Below are 17,734 nucleotides of genomic sequence, written 5' to 3'. Positions count from 1 at the left end.
TAGGGGTCTGCAAAAAAGAAACAACCTAAAGGACTTTGAAAGCTTGAAACAAACAAATAAAAGTGAATATTGAAATGATGGGTTTCTAATGTCGAGCAAATTAGAAAAATTCCAGTATTGATGTATTGAAAACAGTTGATGAAACTTTTTTGGGAAAGCACTGATTTCAGTTTATAAATGATGGAAAAAAAGGTTTTTGGAGTTTAATTGGGAAAATCTCGTTCAGGTAGCAAATATGCGATTATTGTTGAAATGTTTGTTTTCCAGTATGAATACTTGAAGATGATAACAATCAAAACAACTCTCCACTATCAACAGATTGTGTTAAGAAAAGTAGCCAAAAGTCAAGGTATTTAAACCGATTAAAATTTTTGTAATAGTGTTGTTTCCAGGTCCTTTGACTGTTTTATTTTTTTTCTTTTTGGCGGATTTGATTTTTTTCACTGGATTTTAAATGGCCAGAGAAATGCGGTAGGGCCAGCACAGACGGGACAAAATGGAGCCAGGATTTAGAGAGGAAAAGGGTGGGAAATGGGTTATAATAGGGGGAATTGAGTGGGAGAAAATGATATAGTGTTAATTGGGATGTCTAGTTATCATAAATCAGGTTTTTATATGGTGTTTGTATAGTGGAAATTGTAGTTTTGACGGCATTTCTGTCGAGTGTCCCTTGGACTTTTTAACTGTTTCGGGACAAGTTATGCTCTCGACCGTTTCCAGCAAATCCAATCAGAAGACTGAAAATTGTCAGCGATTTGACACAGAGTGGACTTGAACAGGTCCAGATTAGACAAATTCGTATGGATTCGTTTGATGGTGATGAGGAAGTGTTATTAGGTGGATGATAATGTTGATCGAGGCTACGTTGTGCTGTGTTTAAATTCCTGTGTCTAGAGGACTAAAGTTTACTAATTCCTCGAGGAATTGAGAGCTGGAGCTCGTTTGCTTTTATGCTCTGATCTTATTGTTCAGCCAGACTCATCTTTGATTAGAAAGGAATCAATCAACCACTACTCCATTCCCCATACAACAGATTGACACTGTATGCTCTGCTACAAATGCACTCGTAATTTAATATGGGTGGTACTTTTATGTGTCTTAATTTTTATCAACATCTTCAGACTTTCTTTTTTGTGTCTGCTGTTGCATAGTTTCTACCTGATCCTTTGTAATAAGAGTTTTCCATCTCTCCCATTGGTTTATTTTACCGTGCTTAGTTAAAAACTCGAGCTTATTCGAAGATTTCAGGCAAAATTTGGGTGTAAATATTTTGAAAGAGAAATCACAAAAAATGAGTATAAATGGCCAAATTAGGATATATACCAGTTTAGGATAGTCATGTGACCTCTTTTGTCAGGGCAACCTCTTATGTATAGAATTCGCGAAAATATCTTTAACTGTCAAATAGATTTGTATACTGAAAAGAATTGCAAACGTTCTGAAGAGAGATTGTTCAAGCATAAGATGGTTATTTATGGCTAGTAATCATAATTTAAACCTCGCTCAATAAGGAAATCCCACAAAATAATGAACAATTCTTGTCCCAACCTTGTCAAGGTCTGTGACAATGAAAATCAACTAAAATATGTCTACCACCATAATAACAAAACTCCAATCATTTTAAAAGCTTTAGTGCTGTTGATTACTGCATTGCTCCTCTCTATTACCCCTTCATTCCCTTACAGAATATATAGCTTTTTAGTTATTATTGGATCAATTGTGATTTTCAACTCCATCAAAATCAATCAAAGTGAGTAACCCACATAGCCAACAAAAAAGTCCATTAACTAACTCGTTTAATCTAGCAAAATCAGTCTCTGTAAATAAATCTCTAGGAATTGAAGTGAAGGAAACAAGTGGTATATTTCATAATAGTGTTCAACATAAATTCATATCAAGTGAACAAGTTATTGATGTTGTTATAAATGAAGGTGCTTATGGTTTACAATTCATTTATTACCTTGCTATAATTGTCAAAGATCTTGATAGATTGGTTTTAATATTTCCGGTAAGTTTAGTGCTATCAGAATTTAGTGGGAGATGTTTTACTAACATTAGAACAGGAAACTGATTTAAGATTAGCACACTTGGAAAAACTACGAGCGGAAATTAGAAAAAAGTTATTTGATAAAAAATAGAGAATCGGTATAGTGTCAATCAGAAGTAGTAAAGGTGACTGCTCATCATCATCAATATGTTAAATGTTATCAGAACAGAGATAGGAGATAGAGATGAGGTTAAACAAGCTCATTGTTCCAATCAGTATGAACGCTTTGGGTCTGTTGCTGACCCGGAACCCTAATAATTCACACTCTTATTTATTCACCTAAATGCATATATCATCCTCATTGACCCTCAATTGTAGTACTTTGTTCTTGCCCTTAAAAAAATTCGTTTCAATATGATTATTATGTAATCATGGAGTATTATTTTTTTTTATTTTTTTTTGACTTGATTTTACATTTGTTTTCTTTTCTAAAAATTTAACTCATTAGTATTAACCCGTGGTAGAAGTCATCAATATTCAAGAGCTATGAGTAGTATTGTCAGTAAGTATTGATTATAAAGCTCAGCTACGCCAACCAAAGAACCTAGTACTAACTTGCTTTTTTTTTTTAGACAAGAGTGGTGTTAGATTTGCACCAAAAGCTAAACAACGTCGTTCTACAACAGGAACACCAATTGCTAGTAGAAGGCCAAGTGTTACACCAACCCCTGATACATCAAGAAGATCAATAGATGCTAGTTTTGAAGATACAAATAACAGAGCGGGAAAAGAGGATGATGATGAAAATTCAGATGACGATGATGAAGATGATGGCCCATTATTAAAACCGAGTACAATTGAAATGCCAAAACCTCAAGAAACAAAGCAAAGAAGATTATCAACTCTGAGCAATATATCGAATAGAGACATCTTTAAGAAAGTTTCCGTACAGAATGGATATACGCATGATGCTACTAGTTCGAGTAATGCTGATAGAAAAACTCATATCATTGGTATTCCTCAACCACCAGCACCTGTCAAGAGAAGAAGAAGTACAGTTAGTCAAAGTAGACGTGGGTCTGCTTTGAAAAGAAAATCTGTTAGTGAAGTGCCTGGGGCTACTCCTCCCGCTTCTGCTGCTGGTACTGCTACACCATCTGCTGCAAGTTCTGTACCACCTCCACCTATTTTACAAAAAGTTTCAGAGAAGGAAGCTCCAGTTGAAAAACCACAAGTTTCAAGACCAACCACTATTGAAACAACATCCAAAGATAAAGGTGAAACTGATGAACCATTATCCCCAACATCTTCAAGTCAAGACCCATTTACAAGTTCACTTCCGATTCCATCAACTCTGCCATCAAGTCTTCCATCGACTGCACAAGATGGTTCAAAAAGTCAAAAGTCATCTGAAACTCCAGTTGAACAACAATCACGTCCTGTTAGTGCACCTGAAGCATCAAGACCTGCTGTTGATAATAATGCCTCAAAAGAACAATCACCAATGCCTATAGGTATCCCAATCATAAGAAGACCATTCACAGCACCTACTTTGTCAAAAGCTGAAGGTAAAGCACCAGAAGATGATACTGTTGCCTCATCTCCTGCACCACAAGCACCATCACACACTAATGATGAAGATACGGGTAGAATGACTGAAGGTTTATATTTTGATGAGGAAACTCAACAGCTGAGAAAGATTATGTATGATCCAAAGGATAAAACACCAGGTTTTGAAATCCTTACATCATTCCAAGCAAAGAAATATGATCAATTTTCTAGAAATTTCAGTTCAATAAATCCTGAGCTGTCTCAACATATCACTATTGATGAAGAATCGTTCACTATTCAAGATCTTTGTAAACCTACATTACCAATTGGTAAAGTTTCATCAAATTTCCATCAAGCTCAAGAAGCTCGTAAGAGTAAAATGAAACAAAGAAAAGAAAAGAGAGAATTAAGAAGATTGGCCAAGGAGAATAGAGTTTCATTAGAAAGTTTGACTGATAAAGATAGTGTGAAAAAGGAAACGAAAAAGGAAGGTGAAGAAGGTGAAGGACAAGATGGTGAACCTGAAGAGGAGCAAAAAGTAGCCTCAAGCTCCAATGCAGCTATTCAATTGAAAGTTGGTGCAGATGGTAATCTTATTGTTGATGAAGATTCAAGACTGATAGATAGACATGTTAATATTGATAATGACACTAGAGAAAGGTACAATCAAAACCCATTTGAAAATGTCGTTAATTCTGCGTCATATGGGAAACAAAGATATACAGATAAATGGGATGAAAATGAGGTACTGAAATTTTATAGAGCATTAGGTCAATGGGGTACTGATTTTGGTTTGATTGCACAAATGTTCCCACATAGAACAAGAAGACAAGTTAAGGCTAAATTCATATTAGAAGAGAAAAAGAGACCAAGATTAGTTGATCTGGCTTTAAATAACAAATTGAACGGTAATTTTGATTTTGAATCATATTGTTCAGATGCTAACAAGACTTTTGGTACATTGAATGATTTCAATACTAAACTTGAACAGCTGAAGAAAGATCATGAAGAAAACTTGAAGGAATTGAGTATAGCTAGAGAAAAAGCTAAGGAAGAGGATTTGATTAGACAAAAGAAGAGAGAATTAGAAGTCAAGTCTGGTCAAGGTACTAGACAATTGACTAGACAAGAGAGATTGCTAGAGTTGCGTAAGCATGAAACTGTTCTTGGATCTATTGATGATATTAAGAAGCAAAGAGAAGAGGAGGAAGCTGCTGCAGCTGCTGCACTTTCGTGAGTCTAGTTGTGTGATTTTTTTGGGAGTAATTAGTCCTGTATGGAATGGAAAGGGCTCAACAAAACCAAGAACGCGGAGTACGTTAGTCTTTTTTATATGTAATGGTTGTTATTTTTTTCTATTTTTATCGGTGTTTGATGATGAGCTTAATGGGTGGTTATGATTTCTATAGTTTAGTGTATTTTGTTCCTGTGCTAGAGTCTATTGTAGCTTGTCTTAGATCTAGGCGAGATCTTGTAGCGCGAAACGGCGGTGCATTTTCTGGTGAAAATTTGGAAAAGTCCAGACCAAAATTCCGGTTTGCGGCCAGCACTTTCCGGTATGCGCAGCACCATTTCATTTTTTTTCTCAGTTTCAGTCTTTTTTAAAAGTGGCATAAGAAAACAACAACAAATAGCGTAAAGACACCATTTGAACACATCGCTAACACCAAGTTCTGAATCACCAAGTGTACTATAGTCAAGCTTTAGATACCGTTTGATGACCACAGACTAGCAAGCGCTAATTCATATCTCACACAAACATGTCTTCCAACGAGCTCAGACAACAACTGCCCTCCATAAAGACAACAAATCTAGAGGAGAACGCAACAGGCGCCATCTATCAAGTCATCAAAGAATTCAATGCTAGATTAGAAGACGAGCTTACTTTAAAAGTCGGTGACAAGATTGAAGTCATCTCAGATGATAAAGAGTATAATGATGGTTGGTATATGGGGAAATCTCTAAGTACAGGGTCTGTTGGTTTATATCCAAAATCCTTCACACAACTAATCCCAAGTTTATCAAGACCAACGTTATTAAGATCAAGATCCAGAAGAATAGCTAGTCCAAACTCAAACAATCAGTCACCTGTTTCACTTCCAACATCAAGTGCTGCTAACACTCCAGCTACAGTTAAAACGCAACGTCAGTTTATTCCAGAAGAGGCGACTGAAACAACAAAGGAAACAATAGACCATAAAAAACCAAACTCTGTAACAAGAGCATTATCTGATATTGACAAGGCATTAGAAGAATTAAGAAGTGAAGCTTCGCCGAATCCAAACAATGATGTCAATAGCAGTGGGTTTGGTGCTGGTGCAAATGGCAAAGATAAACATAGATCATTTAGTATCCAATCTGAAGATTCTTTAAACCCTGAGTTAGTGGAATCCTGGTCTCCTGAACAAGTTACTGCTTATTTTTCATATCTGGGCTTTGACGTGAACTCTGCAGGTCAATTTGCAAGACATAAAATTACAGGTGCTATTTTGTTGGAATTGGAGTTGGCATACTTGAAAGAATTGGATATTTCATCATTTGGAACAAGATTTGAGATGTTTAAAGAGATTGAAGCTTTGAAAGAGCTGGCTAAACAAAAAGAAATAGATCAAAGTTCGGCTGAAGATAGTCCTTATAGATTGTTAGCCCCTGCAGAATTGCACAGTTCCAGAAATGTGTCAAAAACCAATCAATTAGATGATGACTATGATGTATTCACTCGTCCACTGGGTCATGCAAGAAAGAAATCACAATCGTTAGATGATATCCCAGAAGTCACTAGACAACAGCAGCAGCAAGATAATCGTCATCCACTAAGACCACTATCTGTTCATCCTCCGTCATCACAGGTTCCAGATCTTCCAGTTATTCAACAACAATTCGCATCTCCAAGAAGAGCACCAAATCCACCTTCATACCCAAGTCCAATACAATTGAAAGAAGATAACAACTCCAACCATTTGACACCAACTGTGAACAGAACAAGTAGAAACTCATACATTGAGTTGAGTCATTCAAGAAAACCTTCTTATGAAGTCAATACTGCTTATCAAGTACCAAGAAGTGGAAACCATTCAAGAAATAACTCAGCAAACTTTAAGAGTCAATCAGTTAGTGATTTGTTAAGCACTACACATCTTGATAATGGTCGTCCAGCTTCAAGCATATATATGCCAGAACCTCAACATTCAAGAACTTCAAGTGCCAATTTCAGAAGAGGTCATATCAGAGGTGCTTCTGACATCAGTGTTGCTAATTCAACAAAAGCTTCCAAGGAAGAACGTGCGCACCGTCGTCATTCGTCTGTTTTTTCATTCTTATCAAATGCTAATTTCAATAATGGAGGTTCTATTTCTCCAACAAGAAAATCACCTACAAGAAGAAACTCAGTCATCAACACTGATGGTGCAGTGAGTCCATCAAGAAATGGATTCCGTTCTCAAGACGCTCAAATGACTCCTCAACTACAAAGTACACCACAGTTACAAGCTCCAGATAAGAAAAGAAGATCTGTGTCAGCAAAAGAGGCTGATAAGGAGGAATCACCTGCCAAATCACCAGCTGGTAAAAGATCTGTTTCAGAAGCTGTCAGAGCTAAAACTCTACGTAATATTTCCTCATCAACAACTTTGAGATCAAGAAATACTAAAAAGGATACATCTGCTTTCATGGAAGGTATAAGGAACACCAATCCAGCTGATTCTATAAAGACTGCTGATTGTTTTGGTTGGATGAGTAAAAGAGGTGGTATTGCCGTCGGTACATGGAAACAAAGATATTTCACCTTACATGGTACAAGATTATCATATTTTACATCATTAAGTGATACTAGAGAACGTGGGTTGATTGATATAACTTCTCATAAAGTTTTACCTGCTAAGGATGATGATAAGTTTGTGTCATTGTATGCTGCTAGTACTGGGCATGGTAAATTCTGTTTCAAATTGGTTCCTCCAGCTCCAGGTTCAAGAAAAGGTTTAACTTTTACTCAACCAAAAATTCATTATTTTGCTGTTGAATCTAAAGAAGAAATGAGAACATGGATGGCTGCTCTTATAAAAGCGACTATCGATATTGATGAATCAGTTCCAATTTTGAGTTCGTGTGCAACACCTACTGTTTCGTTACAAAAAGCTCAAGCCTTATTGGTTCAAGCCAGAGAAAATGCTAAAAAGAGAGAGGATGCTTATAGGCAAACTCAAGAACAATTGAACCAACCACAACATCAAGCAGGAAAATTGGCACCAAATGGTTCATTGAATGATGTTTCGGGTACTTCATCTATTTCACCAGATTCAGGTTCATTTGATTCTAACATCCCAGCACATTCACCAAATACTACAGCAACAACTTCTGAAATGACACCAATAATGCAAAATGACAATGGTTTCTCATCACCTTATAACATTGCATCTGGTTTCATTTCACCAAAATCTACACCATCATCAGCTAATCCAAGTCCGATTGATACTGAGTTCAAGAGTAAACCATATAGCGCTGGTGCAATCCGTCATCCAAGTCAAAGAGTTGCTTCTTCTGCTTCTGCTGCCGCTGCTGCTGCTGTTGCACATGCCGGTAAACAAAGATCCAGTGAACCTTCCAATAGAATTTGAGGTTTCTTAGGTGTTTTTGATCTTGGCTTCGCTAATTGTTGTTTCATAATATTTGTTTTGTTGCTTTAAATTCAGTTCTACGGACGTTTTCCATTTCATTTGAGTATCCCATAATAATCAAGGGACCTTTAGTATTACCTATTTTAATATTTGAGCTTAGGCCTCCATTCCTTTTATTGAAACCAGAATTAGATATTTGATGCTATTTTGGCCCCCCATCTTGCTGATTAATGATTGATTAATCTTCTTGAATTCTTTAATACTTGCTAATGTTTTTTTATACAACCAACTCTAGTCTTTCCTTTCATAAATAAATGTTATTGAAGTTAATTTGGCCTCTGTATGTCCTTTCCACTATCAAGCTCAAAATTTTGTATGGTGATTATGTAATATTTTGTGATTTTCGAGAAAAGTTTCAAAGTAAACAGACGAACTTCCAATGTACAACAAACCAATTTCAATTAGGTACTCAGAGTTCAAGTGTTACGAAAATGAGTTTTGTGGATGAAGAGTGGTCGAAGCTTTCGTTGCAGGTTGCCAATGAGCCTGATAATGTTCCACATTGGGAAGCGCTTATAAATTACGTTTCAAAAGATCTATCGAAAATAACACCAACTCCAAAAATCAATAGTTTTAGAATCTCATATGATCAATTCCTATTCAGATTCCCTATACTGGAGCAGTACTGGGTGAATTATGCTGAACTAGAATTCAAGCTAGGTAATACAGAGCTAGCCAGAGACGTTTATCAACGTGGTTTGAATAGTAATCCTTATTCTCTTTTGATATGGATACAGTACTTGAGATTCTTGAGGAAAGTTGAATTGGACTATGAGAAGTTGGTATGGTTTTTCCAATCAGCTGAATCCAAAATAGGTTATCATTATCATAGTTATGAATTTTGGTCTGAATTTTTGGAGTTTGAAGAAAAATTTAATGGAAAATCGCTATTTTACTTCAACATTTTGAGGAAAATAATTGAATTACCGATTTACAATTTTGCAATCTTTTTCAAAGCATGGCTCAATGAAATTGAAAACTTGAATCATGAAAATGTGCTGAAGCTAGTTGATGAACAAGATATCGTCAAAAAATTCAAAGTCAGTCTAGATAAGAAAGATTTGAAAAAACTGGATTATCATGACTTGAAGGCTAAACTAAAGAAAACCTACACAGATTTATACATCACTACACAATTCAGATCATTTGAACTATATCAGTTTGAAAAGAACATCACATTAGAATATTATGTACCAAATTTTTACAGATCTTTTCAAGAATTAACAAACTGGGAACAATACATCTCTTTTATTGAATTGAACGGGTCTCCAAAACAAATTGAACAACTTTACGAAAGGGCATTGATCCCATTAGCAAACTATCCAACAATATGGTTAAAATATGCTAATTATTTCATTGGTTTATCCCAGTTCCAAAATGCTAAAAACCTTTTATACAAGTCTTTGATTTTCATGAACAAAACAAATGCTATCCAGATTCAAACCAAGCTAGTCAAAATTGAGTGTGCTTTAAAGAACTATATCAAGGCAAAAGATTTGCTAGTAACGGTTTTGAGTGTCAATGAAACAAATATAGAACTTTTTTTGGAATTAATCAATTTAGAATACATTATAAGTCATGAAAATTTAACAAAATTTAAAAACTTTGTCATCAATTTAATACAAGAAAAACCTGTGAAGATAGCCAATGTTCTTTTAAAGCATCTAACAAGTTTCAAAAATATTACGATAGATGTGAAATTATTGCAAAGCTTGAATGAAAATGGGAAGTTTAATGAATCATTAGATTTTTGGTTAATTTATTTAAACACTTTATTGTTGGCCAATGCTGAGAGGGCTGAAGTTTTAAATTGGTTCAGTTTCGCTGTTGGTAAGATAGGTGAAGATAGAAAATTAAAACAATGGTTTGATGATTATTTAAGTTATGATTCTCAAGAGGATATTGAACAATATTTTAAATTAAATAGAAAGCTAGTGCTAACTAATCAATAGACGCTACAATGAGTGCATATCTCAAAATCAAGTTAAAATCAATATATTCAAGCAAATCGTAACTAAATTAAACCAGTTAATTATTTTTTACCTTCAGACAAAGCAGTCTTGTGATGGTATTTCATACGAACAGCTTTGACTTGAGTATAGTTATCAAAAACTTCAATACCCATTTCTCTACCAAACCCACTTTGTTTGTAACCACCAAATGGAGTTGATTCTTGTAAGTCATTGTAAGTGTTAACCCAAACTGTACCAGCCTGTAAACGATTAGAAACTTCCAAAGCAACATGTAAATCATTAGTATGGACACCAGAGGCTAAACCATATTCAGAATCGTTGGCTTTTTTGATAGCTTCGTCAGCGGTTGTAAATTTACCAATAGTTGCAACAGGACCAAAGATTTCTTCCTTGACAATTGAGTAGTCTTCACTTGAAGTTTCAAAGATTGTTGGTTGAATGAAGAAACCTTTATTACCAACTCTTTCACCACCAGTTAGAAGTTTTGCACCTTCTTTTTTACCTTTTTCAATGTATTCTAAAACAGTATCAAATTGTGATTTTAAAGCTTGAGCACCATGGAAAACACCTTCTTCAAAAGGATCACCAACTTTAATAGCTTCAGTCTTTTCCTTCAATTTTTTCACAACTTTATCATAAATACCACTTTGGATATAAATTCTTGAACCTGCACAACAAACTTCACCATTGTTATAAAAGATACCCATAATTAAAGCATCAACAACTTCATCAATACGATCCTCCACGTCATTGAAGACAATGTTTGGAGATTTACCACCCAATTCAACACTAATTTTTTTCAAGTTTGATTCACCAGAGGAAATTAAAATTTCACGACCAATAGCTGTAGAACCAGTGAATGCAGTCTTTCTAATCTTTGGATGTCTCAACATGGTATCACCAGCATCTCTACCAGAACCAATCAAAGTATTAATGACACCTGGAGGGAATCCTGCATCAGCAATCAATTGTGAGCAAAACAAAGCGCTTAGAGGAGTTGCACTTGCAGGTTTCAAAACAACTGTATTACCAGTAATAACAGCTGGACCAATTTTCCAAGCCCACATCAAGATTGGGAAATTCCATGGAATGATTTGACCACAAACACCTAATGGTTCTTTTTTCGTATAGGTGAAATAACCATCTTGAGTGTCAATGGTACGACCTTCAATTTTATCATAAGCACCAGCTGTTGATCTAAAACATCTGATTAATAGTTGGACATCTGATTTAGCCCAGATTAGAGCTTTACCATTATTTAGTGTCTCAATTTTAGCAATAGTATCAGCATTTTGTTCAATTAAATCAGCCAATTTTAACAATTTTAAAGATCTTTCATAAGGAGCGGTTTGAGACCAAGTTTCAAATGCTTTTTCGGCAGCATCAACAGCTTCATTCACATCATCTTTATTACCTTTGGCAACTTTTGTAATGACTTCTTCAGTAGCAGGATTCACAACTTCTGAAGTATCACCAGAACGAGCTGGTTGAAATTTATTGTTGATAAAGATACCAGTTGGTTGTTTATAACTTTCCCCTGTTGGGAATTTGATTGTAACTGTTTCTGCCATATTTGAATTTGATTAATTACTATGATATGATAATAATGTGGCTACCAAATATCACCAAGAAAACGAGAGAGATTATTGAACCCTTTTTATAGTTAAAACTTGACTGTCCCTTCATGATTGCTGAATATCCACTAAGAGCACATATAATTGAAGCCATATGGTACCATAATCAATTTGCTGTATGTGTCCTTTAATTTTATGGGGTGTGGTTAAATACACATCCTAATCAAGCGCAATCATAACCATTTTAATTCGAGCCCATGAATTACCGACTTTTCCTTGATGAAATTTAACAGCAGGAAGATCAAAAAAACCTCTGTAATTGAGACAATATCCGATTCGATTTGTTGAACTAGATTCTAGCGCTTGTGTTTAAGCGCGTTATTTAATTTGGCCTTTTGCTATGTTGCTGATTGTTTATGTTCATGGCACTAAATTTTTTGATTCATGAGCAAGCAAAAGTTTAAATGAATCTGCCAACGCTAAACGGGTCATTACAATATGATATCTGATTATGTAATTTAATGGTAATCATAATAGCCAGAAGAGTACTTTCCATCGATTTTACAAGAATAAATAATGCAATAAATATATATGCTAATCATTATACTATCTTTATATCACAGATTCAACTAATCCATCTGCGAGTACTATAAACTCTTTACAACTCAATCCTTGATCCAAAACAATCTTACTAAACTTGTTACAACTAGTATTATCCACAAATAATTTATCTCCAAAGTTACTTGACTTTTTAGATTTGAACTTTGATAATGACTTTGATTTATAATTCCCTGTTATAATCATTGAACCTTTCCAATCATTCTTAGCTTCCAATGGTTTCATACAAGTTAATGAATATATCAAATTCTCATCAATGAATTCATTTGCTGGATCTTCTGGTGAATATTTATAATCTGGAGGAGATCCAATATAACTTTCACTATCTGAAATCAATGCAGATGAAGAAGAAGTGCTTGATAATGGAAGAGAATTTGATCTTCCACGGGTCTTTGCCAATTCCATTTGAAACTTTAACTCTTCTCTGTTTAATAAACCAGTATGGTCAATGGTATTTCTTCTATAAGTTGCCAAGCCATGATCTGAATTGATACAGTTCTTAATATAAAAGTTTTCAAAGTTTTGTACTCTGAATCTTGATATCTCATTTGGCACAGTTTTCTCTTTTGGTAAAGTTCTTTCATCCAAAGGTTTTGATAAATCAATTCCGATCAATACATTATTGAAGAATCTATTAAATTTGTTGATATTGATGAATGATAACAAGAATTGATGTAATTCAATCCTTACTCTTAGTGTATAATTCTTTTTATGATAATCTGTAGCGGAACCTATATGACACGTTTGTAATGTATATGAATGGATTTTAGCGCCCGTGTAATGCTTTATGATTTCATAAGGAATAGTATGAGAATTGTTCACCAATAAGAACTCCATTAGAGATTTGTTTGAAAAAGATGATGATGATGATGATGATGATAAATGGGTATCTTGAGTAATCACTTTCTTTTTGATTTCATGTTTATGATCTATTGAGTTTTCATTATCAATGAGTTTCCAAATGTATTGATATATGTTGCTTAGGTTCTTGAGTTTGTAGAGGTTCAACTGAGTAGAGTTGATTTCCACTATGGCTAGATCCCAGCTTCTGTCTTTAGCCACGTCAAATGGAGAAGATAGTTCTTTCTTGAGTAGAACGATATCATGATGGAGTAGAGTTGGTTTGTAAGACGGTAGTTGTTCATTTGTGGCTTGTCTGTAAGATGGCGGGAGCATGATGGCAACAAGATCTGGTGATGATGGTGGTGATAGCAGAAGAGCATCTCAGTGGAATACCACTTGTCTTTATATATCATCACTCTGCCCCAGTCTCCAAGCCATTGACATTGCCTCCACTAAATCCAAATGATCCCGTACAAATAATCACTAACAATCAAGACTCTTGGAATCTCGGACACATCGCAACAAGGAAACCTAGCCTTGTCAACAGCACCAACAATACCGTATCATCAGCTTGTTTGACTAGAGTTGTTGATGGATATAGTATCTTCCCATGGTGCATTCGGAAAGATCTTTTGAATGCTCTGGCTGTAATTGCTTTATTGTTGTTGCTCGGTGAATGAAACTTGCTCAAGATATGATGTGTAAAGTTTAAAGCAATTAGTCACCAAATGCCGGATGTTTTGATGTCTCTGCAACCGTTTGAATTTACACCAGTAAATCAATCAAAGATATCATATGGTGGTACTTCTAAACTATCTGTTCCTCTATCTAGGTGTGAATATTTGATCACGGCTGTAGATAAATCAGCCTTTTGGTTAATTTTAGCGTACTTATTCGGGATTTTAAGCCTGTCAATAATATAGCTAGGTATAGTAGAGGCTAGAGATCAATTTAAGATCCTCAGCGTTATTGTAAAGCGAAACAACATACCAACGTTACACGGGTTCAGAGCGCTATATATTAGTTTTTCCTACAAGCTAGTTTGATATATCTGAAAAAACTGTGTATCCATTTGAACAAAACTCATCAATCTGTGAAGACTAAATAAAGGTTTGACAAGTGAATATTTATTGAAATTTGAAACTCTATTGAGGAATGACAATTTGAACAATTGACAATTGAAGGTCTAAGGAACAAATTATGGATTCATTACTCTGTGCATTTGCTAATATAGAAAGCTTTAAATGGTCACCATATATGAGTCGACACATAAGACATATAAAAGCTCTAATACCAGCAACTTGAATTACTCATTTCACTTTCGCAAAGTCTAGGTCACAGCTCAAATCAAGGCATATCAATTTGATTCAAGCAACAGGTTTCGGAAGACAATGAAGATGGAATTTTGGCTGCCCGTTTTGTTTACAAAAATGAACCTGTACTTTCTTGTACCACTTAAGTCTTACACCAATTGGTGTTTTCTAAATTCTGAAGACTTCGCGAATTCGTTCTGTGGTGTGGCCCTGTTGCAAAAGTGTCAAGCTCTTTCAAACTTTCAACGCTATACAAACGGCTACACTTGGGTTGTATGGGGTATTATTTTATTATTATCTGATAAGATAGTGTTGTATATTCATTACTGATAAGCTTAATGAGCCAGAACACTTCCTGGTGTTCTTCCACGTTGAAAGTATCTTTGACAGGTACTCAAGAGACAGCTAAAGGCTCTCCAAGCCACAACTAGTGAAAACAACCAGGAATTATCTCAGATTCAGCACCCTGAGAAAGCTTAAACAGGGAGGTCCATATTAATTACAAATCCTCTATTTAACCAACCACATAAACAACACATTCTTCAATTAAACCATCTCCAAAACATAATTAAACTCGTAAACATTCTTAAAATCTGTTGAAAATCGCATCATATTTAAGATTGTGCCAAAAAAATTTTTTTGAACACCGAAAAAAAAAGAAAGGTTGAAAGATTTAAATCAACACCAAAATCCTTATACCTTCACATTCTCTAACACCACCATCCAAGTCCTTCAGGTCTGCACCATCCCTTCAACCATGGATTCTTTAGAAAAGGGCCAGTCCACAAAGGATCAAATCCAATATGAGGACTCAATCCATAGTTCTTCAAACAACTCCACTTCAAACCTATCAGCTTTTGAATCTTTCAAACATTCATTCAAAAGAAGAACAGTTTCAATCCCTCCAGAAGTTGATCAAATGGATCCATACCATAAAGTCAACTACATCCTTGCGAACCAACCTTTGAAAAAATCATTAAAAAGAAGACATTTACAAATGATTGCCATTGATGGGACATTAGGTACAGGTTTATTCATCGGGTTGGGCTATTCATTATCTCAGGGCCCAGGTGCAACATTGATTGGGTTTAGTATAGTTGGGTTTGGTATTTATTGTGTGATGCAGGCCGCTGCGGAAATGGCTGTTGCGTATCCTGTCAGTGGTTCATTTGCATCTCATGTTGGTAGATTTGTTGATCCTGCTTTAGGTTTCACCATTGCGAGTAATTATGGACTAAGTTGGTTGATTTCATTTCCTAGTGAATTGATTGGTTGTTCAATGACTATTAAATATTGGTCAGATGTTAATCCTGTTGCTTGGGTTGCGATTTTTTGGACATTTATTGTAACTTTAAATTTGTTTGGTGTTAAAGGTTATGGTGAATCTGAATTTATACTATCAATTATTAAAGTTTTGGCTATTATTATTTTCATTATTATTGGTATTGTTTTAATTTGTGGTGGTGGACCAAATTCTACAGGATATATTGGTGCTAAATATTGGCATGATCCTGGTTCTTTTTCTCATCCTGCTTTAAAATCAATTTGTTCAACTTTAATCTCTGCAGGTTTTAGTTATGGTGGTACTGAATTAACTTTAATTTCTGCAATTGAAACTTCAAAAGCTTCAAGTGTTACAAGGGCAACAAAGCAAGTCTTTTGGAGAATTGCATTATTTTATATCACCACGATTGTTGTTATTGGATGTCTTGTTCCTAGAACGGATCCAAGATTATTAGGAGGTTCCACATCACAAGATATTACGGCATCTCCGTTTGTTATTGCCCTAAGTAATACAGGTTCAATGGGTGTTAAAGTTAGTCATTTTATGAATGCAGTTATTTTAGTTGCAGTGCTTTCAGTGGGTAATTCATGTGTTTATGCATCTTCAAGAGTTATTCAAAGTCTTGGAGCTTCTGGTCAATTACCTTCGATATTTGCATATATTGATAATGAAGGTAGACCTTTAGTTGGTATTATTGTTAGTGCATTGATTGGGTTATTATGTTTTGTTGTTGCATCTAGTAAACAAAGTATTGTTTTCACTTGGTTATTTTCATTATGTTCAATTAGTGCATTTTTCACATGGTTTTCAATTTGTTTAAGTCATATTAGATTTAGATTGGCGTTATATAAACAAGGTAGAAATACTGAAGAATTAGGGTATAAGGCAACTTTAGGGATATATGGATCAATTATTGGTGGGATAATCTTATTATTAGTTATTATTGGTGAGATTTGGATTTCAATTTTCCCCTTGGGAAGTCCTGCAAGTGTGCAAACTTTTTTCCAAAATTGTTTAAGTATACCTTTAATGATTGTTGTTTGGTCATGTTATAGAATCATAAAGGGGACTTTTTTCAAGAAATTTTGGATTCCATTAGATGAAATTGATTTAGATACTTGTAAAAGATATCCAGATGTTGATTTATTAAAACAAGAACAACAATTACATGCTGAGAAATTGGCAGCTAAGCCATTGTATTATAGAATTTATAGGTTCTGGTGTTGATTGACATCATTTAATTAAGTTTTAATGAAAAGAAAGTCAAATGTAGTTTACAAATTGTTTCAAAATTAATGAATATTTATATGCTGTATAATGTGTATATCTATTTTAACAGTTTTGAAACGTTCTCTATTTCAGTTTTTTTTGTTCAGCTTTTAATTTCATTCTTTCCTCTCTTTCCACTTTAGCTTCAGGACCAGCTTCAGTATCAAGGGTGAAATCCCACCATCTAAAAGAACTAGCATAATTACCAATGAAATAATGATGATGTAAATCATGATGATCTGCACCGGCCCAGAATGGTAAGAAATGATGTAAAGACCATGGGAATTCATAACCTGAATGAGCATCAACAGCTTGGAATAATCTTAATGTGATCCAAATACAAACGGTGAATAAATGTAATTCACCAGTGATTGCAGCCCAAGCAATTGGAATACCCACGGTACCTAACCCCAAGAGGGCAACTTCAATTGGATGAGCATATTCAGCAGCTAACCCAAATGGAGCAGCATAACGATGATGTTGTTTATGAATATATTTGTAAAAAACACCATAATGTAGAGCTCTATGGAAGGCATAATGCCATAAATCTTCAAAAGCGAAAAACACAAAGATTTGTAAGGCAATTGAAGACCAAGATGGGAATGGAACTTGATAACTTATACCAACTAAATTACAAACTGGATGGAA

The 17,734-nt window shown here is 34.9% G+C and overlaps 6 protein-coding genes across 6 annotated transcripts; 4 read left to right on the top strand and 2 right to left on the bottom strand.

Annotated features, from left to right (window-relative positions):
- Window positions 1-1,527: 1,527 nt before the first annotated feature.
- Window positions 1,528-4,775, top strand: WICANDRAFT_76735 (transcription factor TFIIIB subunit BDP1; the record flags this gene model as incomplete). Its single annotated transcript, XM_019184442.1, has 5 exons — window positions 1,528-1,750; window positions 1,836-2,008; window positions 2,064-2,119; window positions 2,512-2,549; window positions 2,620-4,775. The coding sequence occupies 5 exons, from the start codon at window positions 1,528-1,530 to the stop codon at window positions 4,773-4,775; spliced, it is 2,646 nt and encodes an 881-aa protein (XP_019041773.1).
- Window positions 4,776-5,298: 523 nt separating this feature from the next.
- BOI1 (Boi1p) lies at window positions 5,299-8,151 on the top strand (the record flags this gene model as incomplete). Its single annotated transcript, XM_019184441.1, has 1 exon — window positions 5,299-8,151. The coding sequence occupies one exon, from the start codon at window positions 5,299-5,301 to the stop codon at window positions 8,149-8,151; it is 2,853 nt and encodes a 950-aa protein (XP_019041772.1).
- A 491-nt stretch (window positions 8,152-8,642) lies between these two features.
- Window positions 8,643-10,163, top strand: PRP42 (mRNA splicing protein PRP42; the record flags this gene model as incomplete). The annotated part of the gene is made up of 1 exon (XM_019183027.1): window positions 8,643-10,163. One exon carries the CDS (start codon window positions 8,643-8,645, stop codon window positions 10,161-10,163), a length of 1,521 nt encoding a protein of 506 aa, XP_019041771.1.
- Window positions 10,164-10,243: 80 nt separating this feature from the next.
- On the bottom strand, window positions 10,244-11,755 carry WICANDRAFT_25826 (aldehyde dehydrogenase family protein; the record flags this gene model as incomplete). Its single annotated transcript, XM_019181195.1, has 1 exon — window positions 10,244-11,755. The coding sequence occupies one exon, from the start codon at window positions 11,753-11,755 to the stop codon at window positions 10,244-10,246; it is 1,512 nt and encodes a 503-aa protein (XP_019041770.1).
- Window positions 11,756-12,370: 615 nt separating this feature from the next.
- Window positions 12,371-13,552, bottom strand: WICANDRAFT_60616 (uncharacterized protein; the record flags this gene model as incomplete). The annotated part of the gene is made up of 1 exon (XM_019183026.1): window positions 12,371-13,552. The coding sequence occupies one exon, from the start codon at window positions 13,550-13,552 to the stop codon at window positions 12,371-12,373; it is 1,182 nt and encodes a 393-aa protein (XP_019041769.1).
- Window positions 13,553-15,289: 1,737 nt separating this feature from the next.
- SAM3 (bifunctional polyamine/amino acid permease SAM3) lies at window positions 15,290-17,438 on the top strand (the record flags this gene model as incomplete). Its single annotated transcript, XM_019186674.1, has 2 exons — window positions 15,290-15,312; window positions 15,355-17,438. The coding sequence occupies 2 exons, from the start codon at window positions 15,290-15,292 to the stop codon at window positions 17,042-17,044; spliced, it is 1,713 nt and encodes a 570-aa protein (XP_019041768.1). The 3' UTR covers window positions 17,045-17,438.
- Window positions 17,439-17,734: the final 296 nt, after the last annotated feature.

The sequence above is a fragment of the Wickerhamomyces anomalus genome, assembly GCF_001661255.1.
Source record: "Wickerhamomyces anomalus NRRL Y-366-8 unplaced genomic scaffold WICANscaffold_1, whole genome shotgun sequence".
Lineage (NCBI taxonomy): Eukaryota > Fungi > Ascomycota > Saccharomycetes > Phaffomycetales > Wickerhamomycetaceae > Hansenula > Hansenula anomala.
The sequence above is the reverse complement of the archived record's forward strand: the minus strand, read 5'-3'. Positions and strand labels throughout refer to the sequence as shown.